Raw genomic sequence first — 25386 nt, forward strand, 5'->3', positions numbered from 1 at the left:
TTTAGAAATGACACCATAAGATGAACTTTATTTTAAAGCTCATAAGAGGCTTCACAATATCAGTTACAAACAGAATCAACGTTTCTTCCATGTTACACCTTCACATGACAATGCACTGTATAAGGAGAGATACATTTTAAAGGTTTTGTTCTGCATGCTGCTAACACATTTCACTAGCTTTTGCTTTTAGTCACTGGATTTTTAATAATATCAAAGCAAAAAGTGAGATTCTATTGGACAGAATTAATTTTAGAAAGCCCTTATGAAATCAGACTTAGTCTTGTTTATAAACATCCACACCCACACGCGTGCTGAAACGGAGAGCAAAATGCACGAAAACTACCTTGGCAGGAACAAATGCTTTAAGAGTTTAATCACAGCCCTCTTGAATACACTTTATTTTCTCCAAAGACAAAAGTCAATTTCATCCTCAGTGATGCAAATGGTAATACTGCACAGAAGCTTAGTATGAATTCACAATTCCACAGGAATCTGAAGTTACCAAGGCAATTTTCCCTTTTAGGATCATAAAGACTACAGACTTAAGCTTTTTCTTTTTTCCATATAATACACAAAATTTCTAAACATCCTTAAAAAAGAAAATATAAATAGTCTCAGTATGTCATATAGAATCACATACTATGGCAAAAATATTTTATTAATTGAAGGACTAAGTCAGTTTAACGTCATCTAGTCCAAGTCCATATTAATGGAACTCTTCTCGTTAGGGTAACATTCTCCATTCTGATGTGGAGGTTCAGCACTGAAATTGTTTTTGCCTTCTAGGTCCTCTTCCTTTTTATCAGGACTCGGGCCATTTGGAGTTCTTTCCAGTTTGGGTGATTCAATTTTTGGTTTGGGTTGTGTTACAACAGGTTCACAAGTGTTATTCAACTCCTAAGAAAGGAAAACAAAACTAATAATCAGACTAACTCTAGTTCATTTTCAATTACTTTCCTACATACCCGAACCAGTATTTTTCTACCAACTCCAATTATACACATCTCAAAGAACGCCATTTGCTCAACACATTTGCCCAAAACTATAGCTTGAAGCCTGATCAAAAGAGACGTGAATATTCTTCTATGGTATGTCAGGGACTAACTAACTACTCACATATTATTAACCCATTTAATCTCACAGCAATTATTAAAAGGTAGGAATTATCATTCCCACCTGTGGAGGAGAGGTTAAGTAACTTAACCTCAGGAACAGAAAAAGCAGTGAGCAAAGAGCTGGAATTCAAGCTTATAGCCCATGACCTCAAAGGCTCATGTTAACCTTCGCTGTGTTTGAATATTCTTCCAGGCAGAAAGCAGTTCCTTGGTTTTCTTCCCAACTTCCTTCAAGCCTCACGCACTCAGCAAGGCCTTCCCTGATAAATACTGACCTGGGTCCCTCTCCACCGCCCCAAGTTTCCTAATCCCTTTTGACTGCTTTCCGCTCGGCACTTAACACAATCTGCTATCCTTCCATGCTTGTTTACTGTCAAGTCCTCCTCACACCTGCAGGTGACTTCCACAGGGGCGGTGACTTTCTTTGGACACTGACAGTTTAACTCCTAGAACAGTAACTGGCACACGGTAGGGGCTCAACAAATGTATTTGTTGAACTAAATGAACAAATGAAGAAATAGAAATTTAACAGAAACTTGCAAGGTATTCCACATTTTGTAATATCAATAACAAACTCAGAAATCTGGTCTTGGGATGAGGTAAAAAGATTTAAGCAAAAATGGCTATGTTCAAAGTTCAAAGGATTGCAGAATCCCTAAGAAAACACAGCAGTACACACTAGACAATGACACTCACCTTTATTTTTGCTCTAATTTCCTGAGCACGTACGACGGGATCCTGATCGAGACTCTTTTTAGCCTGAGCATTCATGATATTATTCATCCACTCCATCACTTCATTAACAGACTTCTCAACCTTTTTCATTTCAGACTCATCAATGTGGTTATATTTCTCATCCTAAATGGAAAAACTTGGTCATTCTGTAGAATTAAGTGTATTTAACAGTAACATCTAACTTGACCCAATTTTCCATGAAGTTCACATGTACCTCTGGTCTCACACACCAAAACCCAGTTTCTCATTTAGGAACGAACATTTGTTCACAATGAAGGTTCCTCAACTTAAATACGAGCTTGTAAGTCTAGGGTAGCTTCCTCGCTCTTTACAGAGACTTACATTATTCCTAAAGTCAGCTGCTATCTTGGCATAGTGCTGCAGCCTCTGTCCTAGTTCTTCAAACATTTTTGGCCGTTCTTCAGCTTCTTGAAATCGGACTTTAATTGGAGTGCCAATTTTCTAAAACCGAATGTAATAAATCAGTATTTGTCATAATTATATTTTAAAAGTCTATAATCGAAAACACAAGTACTGCTTTCTAGGGGGAGAGGAGGGCCTACCATTAATTCCTCCAACTTGTCGACATACGCCTGCTTAGCCTGGTCCTCTCCCTCTTCATAGAGCCAGTTCTCAGTCTCTGTGAGCAGCCTCAAAAAATTCTGATGATCCTATATACCGAACACAAGAATCAGTACTAGGGGCAATCTTACTTTAAAATAGTCGAAATAGTCGTCCTCAGAAGTGTTAAACATCAAGTAGCTCATTTCATTTCTAGGAAGGCACTGATTAGCTGGATTCTCTTCACTGAAAAATATCAGGGAGCAACAACCACTCCACTATTAGCGCCATACAGTATTTTACAAGAGGGACTGACAGTTATTCTTAGGCTATTCTCTCTTTCACACAGGGATATTTGAAAATTTGTGGTAAAATGCTCTTATTGACTTATAATATTGTATTTCAGTAGTCCGATTTTGGACAATTTGTACAGTGAAATGTGGTTATAGAATCATAGGGACTTCCCTGGTGGTCCAGCGGTTAAGACTCCACGCCTCCACTGCAGGGGGCGTGGGTTCCATCCCTGGTCAGGGAACTAAGACCCCACGTGCCTCGCAGCACAGCCAAAAAGTAAAAAAAAAAAAAAAAAAAAAAAGAATCATCTTCCTACTCTCCAAAACAATTAGGTCTCAATTAGTAACTTTCTACTCACTTCCACAACTACCAAATACTGAAAGGAAAACTAAACAAGTTGACAATTCGATCACTGAACACACAAAAAAGCCATTCCTAACAAACTCACATAAAGTATGCAGTTATACTCTAGCTTTAGGAGGTCTAGCTGGTTTGGGTCATCTCTACTTCAGAATCCCAACCATAAGAAATCCAGCTTCAGAGCTGAGAAAGAAATATATTACAAAGTAGCCTCAGGATCTTAGGACTAAAATAGACTCCCGAGTTTAAATTCTCTTAAGTTCAGAATTAATTCCGAAACCACTCTAGATTTCTAACTAGCCAATTTCTCTCCAAGGCCCATCATTCACAAATGAGCTTCAGGGATTTGCTTAGAGCCATACTGCTTCTGGGAGCTGACAAAAGCCTAAGGGGAATACTGGTGCCTGATAAACTTTGGAATGACTGGATGAACAAGCCTTATGGGATAAAGCAATGACAGAGAGCAACCAAGGCACCAGAGTCATAAAAAAAAAGTCTGAGGCCTTTGAAAGCAAGGATTTTCTCTCATTTATGTTTCTAGGCCACAGTAACTGTGATGTCACAGACTACGAATAAAAGTGCCGACGGGTTCTTTCTTTGATGGTAAAAACTAAACTCATTGGGATAAACTAGAATAAAATAGCACATCACTAGTGAGCCTCTCCCTCCATGACTTTGTTTACACAAATTCTATTTCAAGCTGTTTTGTTTTCAAAAAGCTCAAGTTACATAATCTAGTAGAGGTTTAAATGTCAAATTTGATATTAAACACTTCATAATGAGATTATCTGAATAAAAACAGACAGAGCCCTAAACATACCTGCTCACATATAAATTTCTCGTACGGCCCACACAGCTTGTCCCTGAACTCGTACACATACTCCTCGACTGCATTTTTAGCATCATTTCTCTCCTTTTCCAACTTATCCTGCATTATCATCTTACCCTGTCAGGAAACAGAAAAGGTTAATTCCAGTCTTCTGCTACCTGTAACTATATTTTAACTATTTAGATTCTGGAGTTAACAAAATCAAGGATTATATCAACAACAACAACAAAAAAATCAGTCTTAACAGTTCTAATTTATACCTTATAAAATTCTTCCAACAATTCCTACAAAGTTCTTCATTTTCTAAATACACAGAATGAGGTTTTTTTAAAACATTATATAATAAATTACATAGCTTTCACATTTCAGATTTAATACTAAGGAAAAAACCAATCTATTGCTTTTATACAATTTTGTTTTCTTTTATGTAGTTACTTGGTTGTCTCCTACTGGGATTAATACTGACCAATGTATAACAGCCACACAATTCTGCCACCACATTTTAAAATCAAGGATAAATAAATGTACTTAGAGTCTATTTATTTACCAAATATAATATAAACGGAATAGAATTTATTATTAAATTTCTAAATACAATGTTCCCATTCAGTAAAGGAAAAATGAATCTCAATTATTTCATATATGTAGACTACAAAGAAGCATAATGTATTTTAATAGAAATATTTAGTGTGGCCTGAGATACCAATTGTATTGCTCTCTGGGCTAGAAGATATTAGCACCCGATTTCTTCATAAGAACTTGGGCAATCAATTTTATACCAAGCAGAATGATCTATGGTATAGATTTCTGTAACAAGGTTACAAACATATAAACAAAACTTGCTAAAAAAAATTTAACTGAAAAAACCATTAGTTTTGGCTTCATCCTATCCCTAAAAATTATATAAACTTATGAGATATGAGAAAGAATTATAGCCATTTATCTATTAGAAATACGCGTAAAAGGGCCAAACTAAACACATTCCAAAATAAAAATATGTAAATGAAGTACTTACCTCTGTTTCAATATACATGTTAAGAAGGTCTTTCCCTAACTGCCACACCAAGTTGGCTTCAACTGGCAGCTCAACATTCACCACCTTTATTTTGGGTTTTTTAGCTTCTGGAGGCTGGTCAACTTTCTTTTCATTAGCCTTGGGAAGAGGGGTAAAAAAAAAAAAAAAAAAAAAAAGGAGAAATTCTTAAATAGTCCTTGAATAACAAAAATCTCCCTATCATGCTTACTGAGGACTCAGGAAAAATTAAAATCCCTAAAACCATAAAGTTGGAAGAATGTATAAGAGATCATCCAATTTTCCACCCATGCATTTTAAATCAGGGCTGCAATTACACTTAAACATGCCACACTTCCCTTCAAGAATTCACCAGGGTATTTTTCATTTCATATTAAATTTAAATTTAATCTCTCCTGCTAAAGCTTTTCTTCATCAGTCCTTGCTTTCTAATCCCTTTAAGCAATGTTTGCGACTCCAAAAAGGCAAAAATATTATTATTAAATTACCACATCTTTAAATTATAGTCTACAATCTAATGGTAACACCAGATGGACTTTGACCAACTGCTAAGCATGTTAGGACCAACTCTATTCCTGTAATATATATATTTGAGGCCCTATATCCCAGCATTAAATGTGCTTTAATTACAATTATCACTACACACTGATGAGTGCCTTTTAAAATTTCCTGAATTTGGAAATTACATACACACACGTATATGTCTATATATATATCCTTATTTCTACTATCTGCCTTTGAGTCATACCACTTCTCATTAGCAACTCTGCAAGGTCAAAAGATTTTAAAAAGTCTTAAAATGGAAGCAAATGGAATGATGTAGCAAATGCTAAGTTTATTGTAAGTTTTTCCAAAATACGTAAATACAGGGCTAAAGAAGTATCTCCTATGGCCTTTAATTTTCCAAGCCTTTCATAGTATTTTCATTTCTGCAGGTTCCTATAAGCACAGATGACAAAGAACACAATTTAGGAAACTCAGCTGTAGGACAGATTAGAAGATAACCGAGGGTTATGTAACATGTACCCTGATTGGCTGAGATGGTAAAACAGGGACAAGCCCACGAGGCACAAGCACTGGCACTGGGGAATTTCGGGGAGTTATGAAGGATGTTAAAATTCTAGGCTCTTTATATAAGAAACTGGGACTTGAAAGAGGTTCAATGGCTTGGCTAAAATTATAAAGACAGAGATGGGACTAGACCGCATGTTTCCCAGACTTCTGCTTCAGCGTTCCTTAGAAATCACACGTCTGTGAAGTGCTGTGAGCTGCATCCCTAGCAATGATCTGGTCAGTCAGCCTGCAATGTCCATGTCTTCTTCTTCCCTCTAGTGCACGAGAACCCCCCAATATCTTGTGCATGCTCTGGGGGCATGAAACACAGAAAGAAAAATGATACCTACACCTGGCAAAACACAGGAGTGCAACAGATATTTGGGAATCAAATGGATGACAGTCACATGTATGCAGGTTAAGTCAGGATAAGACTATCTAGCCGAACAAAATTAAACCAACTACTGACAAAACCAACGTATCACAAAACGGCACTTGACGTGGCATGGACGAGGAATCCTCCAAGGGGGTCTGTGGTAATGTTCCAAAGGGTTTGACACTAGTGGTCCCACTGACAACTAAGAACGTAAGACGCTACCCAGTGTCACGTTCTAGACAGGTACTGAGACCACTGGCCTGAGTCAGTTAACGCTCGACACTAAGTGGTGAAGGGGGGGGATGCTGAAATTAAGGAGCCATCACTGCAAAGAGAGCAACGCTGCTACACCGTCAACACAGACCTCTTCAACAGGAGAAAAAGAAGGAGGCTTCCAGAAACCACAATCAGGGCCTGCAGCTCCTAGCAGGGCCCCCAAAGGATCAGTCAGGGCATGGGAGATTAAAAACCAGAACCTTTCACCAAGTGCAACGTGCATTTGGGCCCCAAGGGACAATTCCGTAATTCGTGTGAGGGTAAAGGATTCTGTCCTCAGAGTGAGAGAAAACCAAACTACTAATGAAAGTTAACAATTTACATCCAACCTGCACAAAGAATGAAGTTCTGCAAAGTGCCGATCTGGGATAACAATGGAAACTTATGACCAGATCATCATAATTAATTTATATAAATTTGACAGGTAATTTGAGAGGAGAAAAAAAGTTTACTAGACTACTATAGCCCGCGTATTTATCATTGGATGAATTCAAGTGGAAACTAATCACACAGCACCAGGATGCATCTGTTTCAGGTGCCCGCAATTGCAGACACCTCTAGCACTAGAGAAGACAGCAAGAGGTATGCATTCGCCTCCTGTTGCTCGGAGTGGCAGTTGTTGAAGAGAAGCTTTCAGGTCTAAAAAGCAGGATACTCAATTCCCTCAGTTGAGCTGGAGTACCTCTAACTGGTTTTAGTTGGAAAATATAGAAAATTATCAGAAAAAAAACCCTACATGGAATACGATAACTGGGTGCTTGCTCTTGAAACTGCGGATTGAACGATATCGTTAATGATCACACGTTGCAACACTGTCTCGTGGAATGAACTGGAAGAGTCACTCACTTTGTCAGCATCTGGGGTTTTGTTTTCTTCTGAGGGAAGTTCAGGTGAAGGGGGAGACTGTGAGGTTTGACGACCATCAGTTTGTACCTGGGGCTGTGTTCCAGCTTCACTGTTGTCTTGCTGGATATTTTTCTGAAATGAAAGCCCAGGCACAAAGGATGTAGAAAGCAGGTGTACTTGTATAAATTCAAAAGGTTATAGGGCACCAAAGACAGTACACTCAATTTCTGACATCTTAATAGGTGGGGGGAAAAGATACTGATAAAAGCATACAAACACAAAGTATTTGAAAACTTCTTAGATACTGTAAACCTGTAAGAAATTCTTTGAATGATAACAGTTAATGGAGTTAAACAACACAAGTAGTAAGCGTTCTGACTGATGTGATGACAATCAAGAACTCTCCTTCAAGAAGCTTGCATCTAGCCTTGTACAGATATTAACTCTCAAAAGCACAGGAAGTAGATTTACTCTAGGCCTCTCTCCCAGAAACAAGCTCCCAAAACCTAATTTCACAGCGGCCATCACACATCTCGACACATCTCCATTTCAGTGAACTGAACAATTACATAAAACAGCCAACGATCAGTTATCCGGGGGTTCATCACCTCAGTTTAGAGAGACGCAAGACCCTCTCTGTCCCCACTTTCTTTTCGTGATCCAACTATTTACACCTCAAAAACTCCCAGCATAAAGAACAAATGCTACATGTTAATAGACACCTCAATCCCCAGTAAATCAGTGCTTGCTACGATCTTTTCCCATCTCTGGGAGAAGCCTGAAACATTCGAAGTTAACTACTTGCTGCCCACCTGGAAGTCTCTCATATTTTTCTTTCAGAGCTTCAAGATCCTAAGGCAGATACTGAAGTATCCAGAAGCAAGGCACCCCTGGTGTATATATATCCAAAAGGTACTAAGAGATTGGATACAACAGGCATTAGAATAATGGTGTCTGCAGCCTAATGAGAAGGTATGTGGCCCCGGTCATTTAATTCATTACACTGAAGCTCTTCTGGATGAGGACAAAACGAAGGCTCAAATGCTAACGTTCCTTAAATGTTCTGGGAACGATCTTTGTTACAACACCTTTTCCACACCTGAGCTGAAGCACGGGTAACTGCCGGCACCTCGTCACTCAACCTGTTGCTGATCGTTACCCGGAAGTGAACTATAATAGCTCGTCTAGTTGCAAGTTTCCTAGAATTCTTCTGGAGACCACGTGAAACCAGCACCCATGCTAACGCAGTCTACATTAACATCGTGTACAGTAACAACGTCTGTACTCCAGGCGGGCGCCTCACCTCCGCCCGCCCGAACGCAGCAAACTGTGTAAATAAAAGTAGGTTCTAAAACGCCAAAGCCAAATTTTGCCATATGATCAAAAAATAAAACCAAAAAACCCAAAACACCACAGCATTAATATTTGCTACGTATTTCACTAAATAGTTCTTGTATTTAGTCTTTTTTTTCTTAATCATCAGTCGGCATTTGATTTCTCAAATGGCCTGTCTTTAAAAAAACAATTCAAAGAAACTTTACCCACTCTGAATCATCACGTGCCAGTTCAAATAAAGCTACACAGAAACTTAGTCCCAGTTCGCCAAACTCCATGCTGTATGTTACTGTCACCTAGCAACTGCTTGTCATCATGAACCAAAATTTTAATCACAATTAAGAAAAATATATTTTAAGCCTTCCCTACCCGTCTCTTAGGGCTTAGAATTAAGTCAACTGTATATTCAAACTCAAAGGCTTACCCACATACTTACCTCGGCGTCTGGGTTTTCTGATGGCCTCTGATTCTGACACTCCATGTCTGCTTCGATAGAAGACACTTCGTTCTCCTCGGCTGGGATTTTCTCCACCATAGATGCTGTAGATATGGTGAAAATGCCATGCGTATTGACTCGCACTTTGACTTTCACTCTAGATTTTTCTCCATCCTTCTGTGCCGAAACATTCTGAACTATGAAGCGGCCTAGAACAAAAAGAAATTGACAATTTCAGAACTGAATCTAAATCTGTCAAGCAAAGGCTAAGAAATATTGCTATTCCAAAATCTCCCCGTTTTCTCTACCAACTGAGTTACATTTAAGCCCTTTAATGTATACTATGAACATAACCTCTTAAAATAGACTCATAAGTACACAGTCTACTTATCATACTTGGGATTAGTCTTAATATGTCAAAAAACCTTCAAAGGCAAGGGCACTCTTGTGACTTTCTGTTGAACACTCTGACACAGACACTGTGTGAAGGCTGATGACAAGCTGTCCCCGCTGTCTCCTACCCTATTTCTCCAGGTGAGCACAACCTCGACATGGAAATCTCAAGTGTAAGGCAGATGATATCAAGCGCTTCCTGCATTTTTTTTAATTAATTAATTTATTTATTTATTTTTGGCTGTGTTGGGTCTTCGTTTCTGTGCGAGGGCTTTCTCTAGGTGCGGCAAGCGGGGGCCACTCTTCATCGCGGTGCGCGGGCCTCTCACTATCGCGGCCCCTCCCGTTGCGGAGCACAGGCTTCAGACGCGCATGCTCAGTAGTTGTGGCTCACGGGCCCAGCCGCTCCGCGGCATGTGGGATCCTCCCAGGCCAGGGCTCGAACCCGTGTCCCCTGCATTGGCAGGCAGATTCTCAACCACTGCGCCACCAGGGAAGCCCCGCTTCCTGCATTTTGATCCTGTAGGGCCTTTCCCGGGAATACTGTTTTTTTCTGACTGAATGATCTAAACATTCTCCTATGTTTCAAATAGGAGAGGTGAGCTAAAACCTGTATCAAAGCCTGAAACTATCATGCATTATAGAGCAGTTCCAGAGCATTCCTGAGTAGGAGTTCAGAGTGCTGACTCTGACCCAGACTCTCTGGGCTTGAATCCTGGCCGTGTGACCTGCTGTAAGTTACTTTATCTGTGCGTTTGTGGTTTGAGTTGACAAGTGTTTTACACTGAGCACTTAAAACTATGGAACCAAGGGCTAAGTGTTAGTTATCACCTCCACCAATAGTACTGTTATTACAGAAACCGGTAAACAAAATTAAGTAGTTTGAACCTGTTATGTGCAGAGCACTATATGGGATTTAATAGCCTTGTAGTTAAAGTGCTGTCTACACAAACACACAGAAAGTTAGATTTATTTAGTAGGTCGGTGAAATATGTTGGAATAGACCTTCATTAATTATAAAATCACTAGGTTCAGGAAATAATTGCCATAAGATCCAGTTAAAGAAACAGCATTTACTAAAGGGTATCCAAGAAGGCTCACAGGAGAGAGATGTAAGATGGCTCTTTAAGTCTGTGCAAGCTTCTCAGTTTTGGGGATAAAATGAAAAAAGCTGATGCCATGCTAAAGAGCTTAGATTTTATCCTCTGCACGATGGGGACCAGAATCCAGCCTGTCAAAATTTTAGTCTATATTCAATGATTTTCTTAAATTATCTATAAATAAATTCACAAAAGCTGTTTTAAAAAATAAAAACTCCCCTGTGTCAGAACATTTTAATGTTAAGTAGTAAGAAAGAAAACACAGCTGGCCAGGTTAGACTCCTTCAAACAATTTCATCATGAAATGGTGTGGGGAAAAGGTGAGCCCTGAAGCGATCTAGCAATATTGGCAAATTTTACCAGTAGCCTGGGAAAGAGACACGGCCATTGAAGAAGATGCCTGTAACTCTCCCAGATTTTCAGAGTTAACTATGGGTCAAAATAGATGGATAACGTCAAACCTCCCCAGGAAAAATGTAGCAATAAAGATGTATTTTTTTTAAAAAGATTACAGTACAAAGGTACATTTGAGAAGTAGCTTCAATGGTTTCCAAGCCAGGTTTTAAGCAATATTCTGCAAGTAACATTTCACCCGGAGAAAAGGTTAATATTAAAAGTAGGTGATAATCCTTTAAGTATAGACTGTATCAGAAAAGGAGAAATACTCAAGTGCTCCTATATATATACACTTGGAAGCAACAGCAGCACCGGCAAGTCATTGCATCTCTATAGGCCAGTTCATTCACCAATAAAACAAAGAGATTTCCCCATCACCATTATTCCAAAATGAAAATGTCTTCACATGGCATCGTTCCACTCAGCATTGCTAAGAACAGAAAAAATGTTTAAGTTTGCACACTGACTAAGTCAAGTCTTCAAAAGAGTAATTACAACGAATTGCTTACCTATCTTTGCTTCTGGATATGGAACTCCTTGAGGATCAGAATAGAAAGCTTCCAGCTCAAAAGGCCCACTTCTCAAGAAGGTGAGAACTTTGGAGAAAGGCGCAGCATGGTTTCTACTGAACACTTCATGGACGCTAAGGGGAAACAAAGGCATTCAGCTCAAGTGTTCAAGCTCACTGTGCAACACAAACAGCATAAACACGTTCTAAGAGCGGTATCAATCCCATCTCACCATTTATAACTCAAAATGAGAGAAATATTTTGGTAAGTCTGGTTGTTGAAAGATCCCAGTTCAGCAAACGCTCTACCATGAAACTCATTTGTTAATTTTCTTTATATTAAAATAAAGTATCTGAAAGTTATTTTCTCCTACATACCCTTCGGCATCTTCTGAATCGTGACTCCAGACCAGAGATATTGGAAAAGGAACTGCATCAGTGACGGAAAATTCTCTAACTTTAAATGCTGGGGAAAGGATTGCACACTTTAAAAAAAAAAAAAAAAAAGGAAAAAGTTATCATGAGCACATGAAAAATTTCACTCAGCTTTTAATATAAAAATCAATTCAAGCCCACCTGCCACAACTAAGGAGCTGGCGAGGCACAACTAAGGAGCCCGCCTGCTGCAACTAACACCTGGCGCAACCAAATAAATAGATAAATATTAAAAAAGAAAAAAATCAATTCAAACAGAACGGGTAGGTTTAAATTCAAATTCGAAATTGCTTACAGTGTATGTGTCTTAAGCGTAAGTGATTTATCATCTAAATACTATGGCAATCACTAGATATAAAGATAAACAGTACAATGAATCTTAGGCTAGCAACTGTTAATTAGTAACAAGTTTCACAGGGGCTGAGGAAAAAACACTGGTCTTTCCAGAAATGCCCTGCTGATAGCAATTTTAATTACAAGCTGTATCACTCTTGAATGTGTACATACATCCAAACAGCTCTGTCCACATTGCCTTTCAAATGTCTAAGACTGAAAAAGGGTAAAACCAAAATGTTCCTATTTTCAAGTAATTTTAGGAATGAAGGAAGCGATGGTCAATTCAAATTTAGGGTAGACAACACCCAACAGACCAACCGGTGGATTTAGACTTGTCACATAAGAATGACTAAATAGATGACTAAACTAAAAGTCAATAAATCTCTGACTCTGTCAAGAGCACAGGATTCTTCAAAAGAGAAGCCAAAATAAGCTCTACTTCTAAAGAAACTGTAAACTTCCAAAGTTCTGGGGAATTAGAGTTAGTGAAGGAGGCACACTCCATTGTCAAGGAAGAAGCAAAAACAAAAACCCCACAAAACATGAAGAATCTTGATGATGCAATGGATTACAGGCAATAGTCAGCATCTGTATGTTCTTTTTTAAAAGTTTTACACAGTAGTCAGTCTAAATACTTTTCTGTAAAGAATCTACTGCTTTATATATATATATATATATTTTTTTAATTATTAATTAATTAATTAATTTTTGGCTGTGTTGGGTCTTCGTTTCTGTGCCAGGGCTTTCTCTAGTTGCGGCAAGCGGGGGCCACTCTTCATCACGGTGCGTGGGCCTCTCACTATCGCGGCCTCTCTTGTTGCGGAGCACAGGCTCCCAAAGTGCAGGCTCAGCAATTGCGGCTCACGGGCCCAGCTGCTCCGCGGCATGTGGGATCTTCCCAGACCAGGGCTCGAACCCGTGTCCCCTGTATTGGCAGGTGGATTCTCAACCACTGCACCACCAGGGAAGCCCTACTGCTTTATATTTTTTTTAAAAACTGTGCTAACTAGATCAAATTTAAACAAATTAACTTAAAACTTTAGTTAAAACTACTCAGATTTGACTATAATATCCTTAAGTATAAACCAATACTAATTTTTTTTTATCAGTAACTTCTAGATTTTGTGCTTTTACTTTGCCAAACTTCATGCCTCTGAGCTGCCTCCTTATTTGATAAGCTACCATCAGTTTGGAGGCGGAACAGCTATTTCATCAAACCACCTGTTAGCTAATACCCTTAACCCTACAAACTTTCCCCAAATCAATTCCTTACTGCACCAGACTGCTGCTCCCCTTCCCTCCTCGGTGCTCTGTAACAACCGTCACCACCACACAGCTACTTCGCGCTCTACAGCTGTGTGTTCTACGATCCCCTCAGAATCATGCCTGTTCCTAATCCCCAGTTTAAGAAACACTAGCTCTGTAGTTCTTTTAATCTTAAACTTCCTAAATCTTCCAATACTTGACACAGATCCTGCGTCTCCACGGCCGCACCGATTTATGGAAACGTAAGTAAGCCCCATGTGGTGTGTAACCGGCCACTGGGCTCTGCTTTCTCTGCGACCTCACCTCGATGAAGTAAAGCAGAAACAGTTCAAGGAAGGAGCCCCCAGGGGGAGAAGGGCTGAGAAGGCAGTACCTGTAGTGCACACCCTCTGGCCACTGCTTCATCTGCGTTGAGCGTCGTGCTCGTATCTTTTCCAAAGAATTTGGCAATTTTTTCTTTCACGGCTGGGATTCGTGTAGCGCCTCCAACTACCTCCACAGCGCTCACGTCTTCTACTTTGAGCTGAGTTTGTTCCAGCAATGAATAAAGGGGAACTTCTATCTTTTGCAGGAGCTCAGCACAGAGTTCTTCAAACTGTGCCCTTGGCAATTAAGAGGAAAACTTTAGAAATCTTTAGAAAACTTATCTTAAGGCCAATATCCTGTCCTATTTTTTAAAAAAATAAGTCTTATCAACCCAACATTTTTTTTTTCCCTCAGACACCCTGAATTCCACATGGGCCAAGTTCAACCATACTGTAATTTGTAACTTTGCTTTTTCAAAAAATATACAAAACAGATGCAGAAAGGGCATGAGGAGAAAATCAATTCGACAGGTATTACTAGAAGAAATCATTTCTATATTAAGATTTCCATTTTATTCCTTAATGTTTTAGGTGATCCCGTTTTCATTACTTTGAATATTTCCATTCTCTTCAAAATATTTCTGCAAAATATTCTGTGAAACCATTATTGAATTACTGGCCCAGAAATACTAAAAAGTGAACAATACCCAAAAGACTTCACTACGAGGGCACTGAGCACAGATCTTCCTAAAAACCCTCTTTGCAGAAGCAACCCTAGTTCTAATGACGTTGACAGTCTTTCCAGCAGGTACGGTACAATCCTGAAATGTGGGCCAAGACTCACAACACCACGGCTAGAACTGACACGCGGACTACAGTTTCAGCAAGAAATTCCTTCTTTAATCTGTCAGAATTCAAGACACACCTGTTCATCTTTCCCGAAACATCTATGTCATTCATAAAGCACTCGATATTCAGTGGTAGGTCCGTGCTGTTAGAGCTCATTAGCTTTTTCAATTTTTCACACTCCTGATACAGACGAAGCAGTGCTCGAATTTTGGATTTTGCATCCAACTTGTACTTAGCTTTAAGTTCTGCACAAAAATGTTCCACTAACTTTGCATCAAAGTTTTTTCCTCCTAAGAAAGGATCAAAAGCTGTTCCCAGTACCTAATTTAGTTAAAACAACAAATAATCTGGTTATTTCAATCATATTTGTAACTAGAATCTTAAATATCGCTATTCAAACCACCAAAGACTCCTAGGCTCAAAATTTCTATTTAAACTACAACATGAAATCCAAGTCAGTCAGGAGACATGTAACTACAAAATCCAAACGAAATGTCAAGTCTCTAAGATATCTTTAATTTTAATGATTACATAGAAGATAACCTTAAAAAGCTTTTCTTTCCTAAGCAAGAACAATTACAGAGTACGCTAAAATGATTACATCATCTTTACGGAGGATCAACCTTAGGAACAACTCTTAGTTAATATCTTTACCTAAAACTCTTCATTACCTAGAAGAGCACAATCCAGAAGCTCAGTAGCCTAAAGTAATGACAATTGTCACACATTTAATATTTGGGTCACTTAGTTCCGATTTATGACTTTACCTTCAATTTTCCCTTGTTAAAGGCACAGGCAGACACTTGAAAAGCTGAATGTCCCATATCAACAAAAACCACTACTCGAGGTTTCTCATCCAGGCCTGGGAGATCCTGCTTATAAATTCCATAATTCAAAGCAACTAAAAAAAAATTAGTATGTTTCAATTCTTTGGTTCACATTTTCTTAGGAATTTCATTGTTACCAATATAATCACACATGCAGGAAACCTGACTGTACTTCCATTAATTAAAGGTGAACATATTTCTTTTATACCTGACTTCATACTTTGTCCCTTTCTGATTTTAGAACAATGTTCTATCACTTTTAAATATATGGAGAGATGTGACAGAGAAGACATACGTAATGCAAAAACAATGGCATGTAAACCACATGTAACCACACACAAACAATATCAGACTCATTACACAATACTTACATTTTAACCACAACCTGCTAGGAGACTGCTTATCCAAAAAAATTAAGAATTTAATATATAACTACAGCAACTGCAGTTCCTACCAATTAGATTCAAGGCAAATAACTGATCTATCTTAAGTAGTCTGTGTTAGCTTTTTCTGAATTTTGAAACCACTGTATTTCTAAATATGTATACTTAAGAACACACCTTTGTCAATACTTTAAGAGTTCTTAAAACATCTATTAAAAACATACTAAACACAGTCTTATTTGCTTTGCCTGAATACACGACATTGTAACTGACTTTGAGTCCATCTGTAATCACAAGAAACTGATACAAGGTCTAAGAGGAGATTAAGTGAGTGCTTTGCTCCCCACTATGTCCATTCCTACCAAGGTGCCTGGCAAATGGTACAGCTTAAATCAATATCTGATATAAGATGAATGATCAACTCCTAACTACATACAATCGGGAAGCATATGAGGGAAAAAAAATTTAAGCTAAATCAATAGTCAAGGTAGTTGTAAAAGCCAAAATCATGAGGTTTTGGGAAAACTTGTTTCTTAACTATAAAAACAATATAAGGAAATAAAAAACTAAATCCAATACAACTAATTTAAAGGATTAAAAAATTTATATACAAGAATTTCCTAATGAAAACAGATTCATATATTTGACAAAGTCCCAACTTCTCATTAAAACAAGCATCTGAAAGGCTAGAATTTTTGCTTTCAAACCTAACACATGTTTTTTAATAGGCTGTGTTTCTACACCTACATGAAAGTGTTTGATAACAGGACCTGGTGTGTCTTAACTTTAGTTTCGAAAGTATATTAACTTCTGCACAAGAACAGTTTTTTTCTTACCAGCTGTCATGTCATTCATGAGTTTCAAGCAGTTTAAGCCAACAATTTGTGCAGCATCTAAGACAGATCGCCTCTCAGCATCTGTGAAGAAAGAAGGGACCTACAAACAAGAAGGGAAAGAATTTTAACTTACCCAGAACACACAAAAAAAACATACAAGTCCCTCACAACCATCTGTAATCAATTCACAACAGTCCAGCTACGTAAGTGCCTAGCCAAGTCACAAAACAGAAAAAGAATGGCAAGTTCTTTAACTTTCAGAAACAGTAACTACTTTTGAAAAGACTGCCCTAAAATTATAAGTATCAAATTTATTATAACCAAATTTTAACCTGAAATAAAAACTAATCAGGAGTATTCATAAGACATATTAACAGTTACTTAAATCTAATAGAAAGCTTTAAATTTAAGGGGATGAAATACTATTTCCCAACGAGTCTTAAATTTTTACAGACATTTGGAAATTATTCTGCTATGTCAACATTAAATGTAATTAAACTATAAACCCTACAGGAACTTAATGATAATACAGCTAATTCTAGCCTCTGCCCTTTAGGTTTGCTGTTCGTTGGTTTTAAGCATTAATCGTTGGGATACCTTCTAATTCAGTAAACCTGTTAAGATTACAAAAACGAAACTTTTTGTCAAAGCCTGTTGATTTTTCTAACACGAAGAAGAACAAAAACAGCTCAAGGGATAAAGTTTCTTACAGTGTTGTCTTCTAGCTAGATGAATTCTTTTGATTGCTTTCTAGGACAGCACTTTAACTAGCACATTCTTCCAGAAGAGCATCTAACAATACATTCATATAATCACTTAACTGGAAAGTACCTAAGAGAAAACTTGGTACAGTGGCTTTTGCATTTTCTCCCCAAGTTACCTATAAATGCTTCAGGAAGAGTGACAAGAACAAAGGTGGGTCTCTGCTCACCTTTCAAATCAGAACGCTTTCAGTTTTCCATATTAGGTTATTTAAAGGGGGGTGGGAGAGGAAGGAAGGACCACTGACTTATAACTTAGTTCTTTAATTTTACCAGAGGTTAATAGCATTTCTCCAAGCAATACCCAAACATTTCTTTAGTAGAACACCTTCTGTCTTGCAAGAGAAATTTCAGCCTTTCTGCCTCTCTTCTTGCATATCCCAGGATGCACTGCCATAAAGGCTTCTGCCATAAAAGCCTTCTTTCACTAGGTCTGGACAGGCCACCCTGCCAAATAAAGATGACTTTTCCCCATAGCACAAATTCTCCACAGAGACAATAATAACGTTGTAGAGGGTGAAAATTGGTACATAAGGGCAAAAAAATATTTAGCTAGTTACAATGGCTTGTGGCTGTCTAAAGGGCCACAGTACAGAAACAGATATACACTACATCTGTACTACTAAACTTTCATGTGGGAGAGGTGATTAGGTACAAAATGTATGTAAAGGATCCTTGGGGCAGGGGAAGTGACACCCTGTCCTATACAGTCAGTATCGCCTGGCTGCAATCTCCAGCTCGAGGTAACAGCTGTTCTGAGACATGGGCTAGGTAGAAAAGAGAGATAGTGGGAGAGATTAGAGTAGCTCTCTTAATTAACTTTAACTACTCAGAAGAGAAAAAAAGAGAATTAAGCCTTCAAAGGAAGAAGGAAGGCCTCTCTTTTCCTTGTTTCTCTAACCTCAATAACTAACACCTAATCTTATTTTAATGTATACACTTTCCCCCAGATCAAACCTTTACCTATAAATCAATTAACATCATATTTCCTAATCCCTTACATAAACGAGGGAGTGTTAATAAACCTTAATTTATGTAAAAAAAAAAAAAATGACCTTTGTCCATTGCAAATACTCCTTAGTAACCTAATTATCAACTGTCCATTGAAAGTAGTGGGCTTGCCAATGCTAAAAAAGAAACCTAGGTTTTGTCACTACTGGTAGGTTACATTTTAAAACTACCTATCACCGAGAACCAACTCACTGGTTCTCATGTGTGGATAAAATTCTGAAAAGCTCTCGTTTAAGTATACAATTGTCTCTCAATACATCAACTAACTTTAGAATATCCTCCAATTCAACCAATCAGTCTGTATTTTCAAAAAGCCTGACAGGAGATTTTGACATGTACCACCACTCAAAAACCTTTGCAACTTCTGGCTAAAATTACCACTCAAACCTACCATGCAATGCTGCTGAACACCATGGTATAGAGTGCAGCAGGATCCTGATCTCTAGGAGTAGGACAGCTTTCACACATTCAATACTAAAAAGTAACATGAAAAAGGCAAATTAAACACATTGCCTTGCTGAACTCTACTTACTGAAATGACACAATCTGTTACTGGCTTCTTGAGGTTGTTTTCAGCCGTTTCCTTTAACTTCGTCAACAGCATGGCTGTTATCTGTTCCACACTAAACAGATGCTCTTCATCCATGTACATTACCTGTATTGAGGAAAGAAATGCTTTAAACACTGTAGTCCTAAAAGTTACATGCCAATAATATTAACTTACAAACATTATCACTCATTCTCTTCCAGAAAACCTTTACTGTTGTAACTGTTTAGAAAAGAAGAAGGAAAGGAAAGGTAAAAGGAAGAGAAAAAGGGAAAGGAAAGCAAAGCAAAGAAAAAAAGGAAGAAAGATCTTTCCCCAGAGATGAAGAGAAAAAAAGCTGGGGCAGATTTTTCCCCTATCCAAAGTACTAGTCAAAGTATTATAGAAGATAGTAAATTTCCACTCTAACTGAAGAGATGAATCACTGGGATAAATATTATTTTGCACAGATCATAAGACAAGAATGCCTCTGTAGTTTAAAAAAAGATTTCTGGTTGTATTACACTATAGCTCTCCAAACAACTGCAAATGAGCTGTACTGGAACAGACTTTTGTTTGATATGACAACACAATTTAGATTTCTTTAAACACCACGAATTCTAAATTTTATAATTGTCAAGATGTTATGAAAAACACAAATTAAGTTACAGCAGTATATACCATTTGAATAATTTTCAAGGATGATTTAAACATAAACCTACAGTTTAAGAGAGACTAGATAAAAAATAAAAGACCACCTTCTCCAAATAAGGAAACTGAGTTACATATTTATTATGAATTAAGTACTTTTCTCTGTAGATGAATTAAAGTTTCCTAGTAAGGAATCTAAGGTTGCTCGATTATATTACCTTTATTCCAACTCCACCATTTTTCATTGGAACCAGATCATAACTTAAGTTTTCTTTCTCCTTTTGAATGAAGGGGTCATTGAATGCTCGGCCATGAAACCTCTTGAAATTAAACACTGTATTGTTTGCATGAGTGATTTGCTGCAAAAAGAAAAAACAACTGAGATTTAACTTTTTTTCTAATTTCAACACCTATTAGTACTTACAGCAATTAAAAAGAAAGTCACCTGTACAACTCAAATCATAGGGATATAAGTAACCTTCCCCAGAGCCCTGACTTTCTCCATCAATGAATGGACTTTATTCTTTCTCCTTCTCCTATAGAAATGCCAGGAGGGACGCAGTGAGAGGGATACACACAGGCTTCAAAGTCTGCAAGATAAACTCAGATAATGAAACTATCCCTGGAGCTCTGAACAAACCCCAAGAACTGTATGTATCACTTTATTTCATTCCTTTTCTCCCACTACAGTTGTTTTATACCTAATGAATAAATGAAAAAGGATATCTAGAAGCACTATAGTCTGGTCACGTTTTTTTTAAAAAGGAGTTAATTGTTACAGTAGTCTATTTGTTGAGTCGCTAAGCGGCCAGGATAAGTACTTTGTGCCACAAAATATATTGATTGCTACTTTTCCTATCAATAGCGTGGAATGTTAATTATCTATACCAAAAAGCAGAAAATGCAAGGATAATTCAAAAAGTTTCTACATGAGGTAATGCTTTCAACTGCACGTACATATTTTTGATGATTAGGCTCTGGATATACAAGTCCCACTTCATAGCATATTTCACTCAAAGATGTCAGCAGTGGGAACCTTATTTAAAACACAAAAATAATTAAAGGATGAAAAACAAAGACTTCTAAAGTTATTAGTTTGAAATACCAAAACAGTTTACTGTTTACTTCTTTCTCTGACCTACTTCTTTTAAAGAGAAAAATATATCTTGGCAACACTAGTTTTCAAATAATATGGAATATGGAATATTTCAAACAATGTTTAAGTACTAAAATTCCTTGCGATTCTAAAACCGAGATGACGTATGTCTAGTAATCTACAGGCTAGATCTAAGCCTCAATAGATTTTCCTCACATAACCACAAAAGTGCAGTGGGATCTCAGGTCCGGGACATCAGTCTTCTGAATGGCCACATCTGGGGAGGCTGTTACTTCACTAGCGTCCCTCCCCTTTGAGTAGGTTACTTTGAGTGGGCACGCCCATTTCTCCTCCCTGCTTGGTTTTTCTGCTCTTTTGTTCCTCTCTTCCAACTAGCCATAATATAGTACTCCAAGGTTTAGAGTTTTCTTTTTTAGCAATACTATTTTCTGTATTAAGAGAATTTTTTCAACTTTTTATTAAACTAAATAAATCAACATGTAACATCGTGTAAGTTGAAGGTGTACAGTGTATGTTACTTTGATACGTTTACATATTGTAACAGGCCTGCTTTCAGTCCCTTTCTTAAAAGCCTCTCACAAAAGGGATTTTTGTATTTCATATTTATTTTTTTTCTCCCCAATCCCCAAAGTTCAAGTTATAATGTGAGTCCTAAAGGGAGCCACATAGGTAAATTTTCAAGTCCCATTAATACATAAAATTAATTCCAATAACTTATTTAGCCTAATTTATCTAAAATATTGTCATTTCAACATGTACTTGATGTAAAAAATTGATGAGATTGTTTACCTTTTTATTTCATTTTAAGCCTTCAAAATCACATATATTTTATACTTCACATTTTAATTCAGATTAGGCACATTTCAAGTGCTCAAGAGCCACATGTAGTAGCTACTCTACAGGACAGCACAGGCCTAGACAAGTTCTCCTCGTACTACCTTAATTATTAAGTAACCTGAAAATGCTTTTAAACACATAGCTTCTTAGAAGTTCCTTCTAAAAAGGAATCTTTAACTCTTAAATGAGTATCATGAGAAACTTCACATGAAAGAACTTCATGTGTCTCGTTTTTAAGTTTTAAAAATTAGATACATTAGAAGGTAGGAAAGTTATTAAAAATTAAGGTTGGAAATTAGAAAGTTAAAGATCTTATTCAATAAAACAAAAGGAAGAGAACAGAAAAAAAAATAAGTATCTACGGGCTCTTAAGGAATATCTGCATTACAATTCTAAAACTCAAAAATAGATAGGCTTAGGTATTTCATATTTTTGTATGTCTCTGAGATTCTACTTTTAAAACTTCTCTCTTAAAAAATGATCAGAATCCTCTTCAAGAACATACCTGATTTTTGGCTGCAACTCCAATTGTTCTGTTTTTTGATCCAAATGATATGACTGATCTAGAAGAAATTTAAAAAAACATAAATGTGGACGTTTTTAACTGACAAGAGGAAAATTCTAACATAAATTTCCTACCCAAAAAAAGGAAAAAAAAATATCCTACCCATTCTTGGGGAAGGGGGCACAGTACAGCACAATTTTGGACTCCAAAGCTTTGGTCAGCTACTCTAAGAGGGCCTGCTTAACTGCTCCTCTGAGAATCCAATCCAGGGGGCAGCCGCACCCCACCCTGGCCCCCACTCCCGTCTGCTCAAGGCTCAGAGGACGTTTTCCAGTGCTGCAAGCACCAGCCTAATTCTCCAGGCCCCAATTACTAGCAAGCTGACATTAACTCTGAAAATGCTTTGACTAGTTAGAGTATGACTAACATGGTCCTAGCCACGATTAACAAAAGAGGGTGTGACTACTTCGCAGTTACCAACTGCATACAAATCTAAACGTCACTATCATACCTATTGCTGTCCTGCTATACCATCTGACTCTTTATGATCAAAGGTTTTTAAATAAACGGAAACAAGTGGGCCTAAGTTATGCTTCTGGAGTTTAAAAGCACAAAAGAGGGTCCTATACAGAAGACTCTACTTGAGGAAGCCAAGTAAAAATGATGCCAAGCAAGTACCACAACAGAACCAAGTATAAATGCTGAGCAAAAGGACTGAATAATCAGTTACATGTTAAGTCAGCTCTGAAGAGATGAAGTGACTTGTAACTGTTAAAGAGCCTTCTGAGCAATGGAAATAGAATGGTAGCACAGAGCAGAGAGAAGCACAATAAAGTCTTGTCAGAAGGATGGAAGTGAATTAGGTTTTAGATTACAGGGCAGGTAGGAATAATGGGGTGATATGAGCAAAATGGGAATACACTGAAGGCATTAAATATCAAGCTGAATCAAATTTAAACTTGCTGTAACAGAGACATCTTAGACCTAGATTATCTGAGCAGGTGCTAACTAGCATCTTAACAGCCAGAGAACTGTTGGAGCAAAGGCTAGAAAACAGAGTATCACTCCGAGCTCAGAGTAAACACACAGTTGCGGAACGAATTTACTCGTTTTCCAAGAAGAGAATCAAATTAATTACACTAAACAGAAATTAATAGTAGCCAATGCAGTTGAGTCAAACATCTATTATATAAAAAATATTAAGGGAAACTCCAGTACTGCCCTTGGTTTACATTTTTGAGACACACCTGTCATCTTTAGTTTCACAGTGGTCACTATAGCCACATACATAATTTTTCTGTACTCTCCCTTCAACAACTCTTCTTCCTTTTACTGGACCAAAGAGAACAAAGATGTAAACTGCACCTAAGCATGAAAACCTGAGATACTATCTTCTTCCTTACCATACTCCAATCAGAGCCCTTTGCACAGCTAAACTAAAAGACTAGCTTTATATAGAGGTTGACGCACGAGATGCTCAGTGAATAGCAGTCTTCCCAATGCTACCGATACTGTCAATGTTTGGTTATTTTCTCACTTTCGTTCACTTTCATAAATGTTCATCTGCACTCAAATAGTGATATAAGCCCAGTCATTTCACCTTTGGGCTCGATGTTTCATTCCATGATTTTTATCTTGGGATTAAGGCACTTAAAAATAAATACCTACACCATTTTCCCTGAGAAGTAAGCAGTTGTTTTTATCAATGTACATGCAGGCATGTTTGCATACAATATATTCAGAAATTGACTCACCTCCAAAAAAGTTGCTTTTTAAAATGTTACCCTTTGCCCACCCCATGCTGCTGTAGAATATACCATTTAATTCAGTGACAACATCCATCCTCTAGAGGAGTTCTACCAAAGTGTGCAATTTTTCTTTTCTCTCCTCATTTAAGCCGTTCAAAATTAAAGAAATTAGAACACGACTTAGGATTCCTCTTTAATGGCTTTCATAAAACGAGCAAAAAGGCCGTTTACATCTTTCACCAATGATCCAAGAGTGAGCAAGAAAAGGTAGATTCATCATCAAAGGAGTGATTCTGTGGTCGCTAACAACAATCCTCCCGCTCCCCGCACAAGAAGCAGCATACGCGCTCTGGAAGCTTCCAGCTCATTTCGAGATTCACAATGCGGAAGAAAAAGCTCGGCAGCCCCAGCTCCGCGGTGCGCAAAGACATGCTCGGAGGGAGGGGGACGAGCTGGGGGCGGCTCAGCCAGCTCAGAGAAGCCGGGTGGGGAAACGGGGGCGGCCGCGCAAGGAGCTGGCTGAAGCTTCTTGCCAAGAAAAGGGAGAGAAGTCTCGGGCTTGGCCGCAGACCGGCCCCCAGGATGGAGCCCGCCAGAGGGGACGACCCCGGGGGACTCGACTCCCGGGCTTCTCTTGGCCCCTCGAATCCCGGAGACCCCCTCTATCCGATTCGTGGCAGCAAGCCCCCTCCCCTACCCGGCGGCCGGGCCGCCGGCATCCCGACCCCACGGAGGGGCGCACCGCTCCCCACATCTCCCTTCCTTCACCCCGGCGCTCCGCGGCCAGCCGCAAGCCTGGGGTCCCCGGGATCCGCAGCCCCCGCCGGCTTGCTGCCCTCGCCCCAGAACCTCCCCTCAGCGCCCCCGCAGGCTCCCACTTACGGGGTGCACCGGTCGCTGAACTCGTTGGCGATGGTCTCGATGCCCCCGGCCCGGGCCACCGCTATGTAGCAGCTCTGCGAGCCCACGTCCAGCCCCACCACCGACATGGCCGGCTCTCGGTCCGCCTCCGCTTCGGGTCGGTCTGAGTCTGGGTCTGTGTCCTCCGGCCGCCTCTTCCTGCCCCGGCCGCGCGCGGCTCCCGCGGGGTCCGGTCCTGTCACGCGGACGGACACACGGACGGTCTGCCGGTCTGGCGCCGCCGGATTCCCGGGGACAGTGGAGGCTCGCAGAGGAGTAACCACGGGAGAAAGCTGCGCTCGATCTCCGCAGGTCGTTCCGCAGTTCGGGCTGCCTGCCTGGATCTTCAGCCGCTCGCTCACCGGCGCGCCGCCGAACTACCGACCCGAAAGAAAAGGTCCCAGCGTCTCAGCCTTATGTATCGTACTGATCGGAACTTTCCAGAAT

General features: G+C 38.9%; 1 protein-coding gene across 3 annotated transcripts; it reads right to left on the reverse strand.

Annotated features, from left to right (window-relative positions):
• On the reverse strand, positions 1–25315 carry HSPH1 (heat shock protein family H (Hsp110) member 1). 3 transcript variants are annotated; one of them, XM_068526550.1, is made up of 18 exons: positions 24922–25315; positions 22292–22349; positions 20051–20191; positions 19188–19310; positions 16884–16983; positions 15605–15738; positions 14914–15158; positions 14057–14285; positions 12025–12131; positions 11648–11781; positions 9250–9458; positions 7479–7610; positions 4910–5047; positions 3886–4011; positions 2414–2521; positions 2193–2312; positions 1812–1973; positions 1–897 (listed from the first exon to the last, which is right to left on the reverse strand). In XM_068526550.1, the coding sequence occupies exons 1-18, from the start codon at positions 25026–25028 to the stop codon at positions 691–693; spliced, it is 2580 nt and encodes an 859-aa protein (XP_068382651.1). In that variant the 5' UTR covers positions 25029–25315; the 3' UTR covers positions 1–690. The 3 variants fall into 3 exon arrangements, with proteins under 3 accessions (XP_068382651.1, XP_068382650.1, XP_068382649.1); XM_068526549.1 differs by lacking the exon at positions 24922–25315 and adding an exon at positions 20790–20868; XM_068526548.1 differs by lacking the exon at positions 7479–7610 and having other exon boundaries at positions 24922–25132.
• Between the last annotated feature and the right edge of the window lie 71 nt (positions 25316–25386).

Source organism: Eschrichtius robustus, chromosome 18, assembly GCF_028021215.1.
Source record: "Eschrichtius robustus isolate mEscRob2 chromosome 18, mEscRob2.pri, whole genome shotgun sequence".
Lineage (NCBI taxonomy): Eukaryota > Metazoa > Chordata > Mammalia > Artiodactyla > Eschrichtiidae > Eschrichtius > Eschrichtius robustus.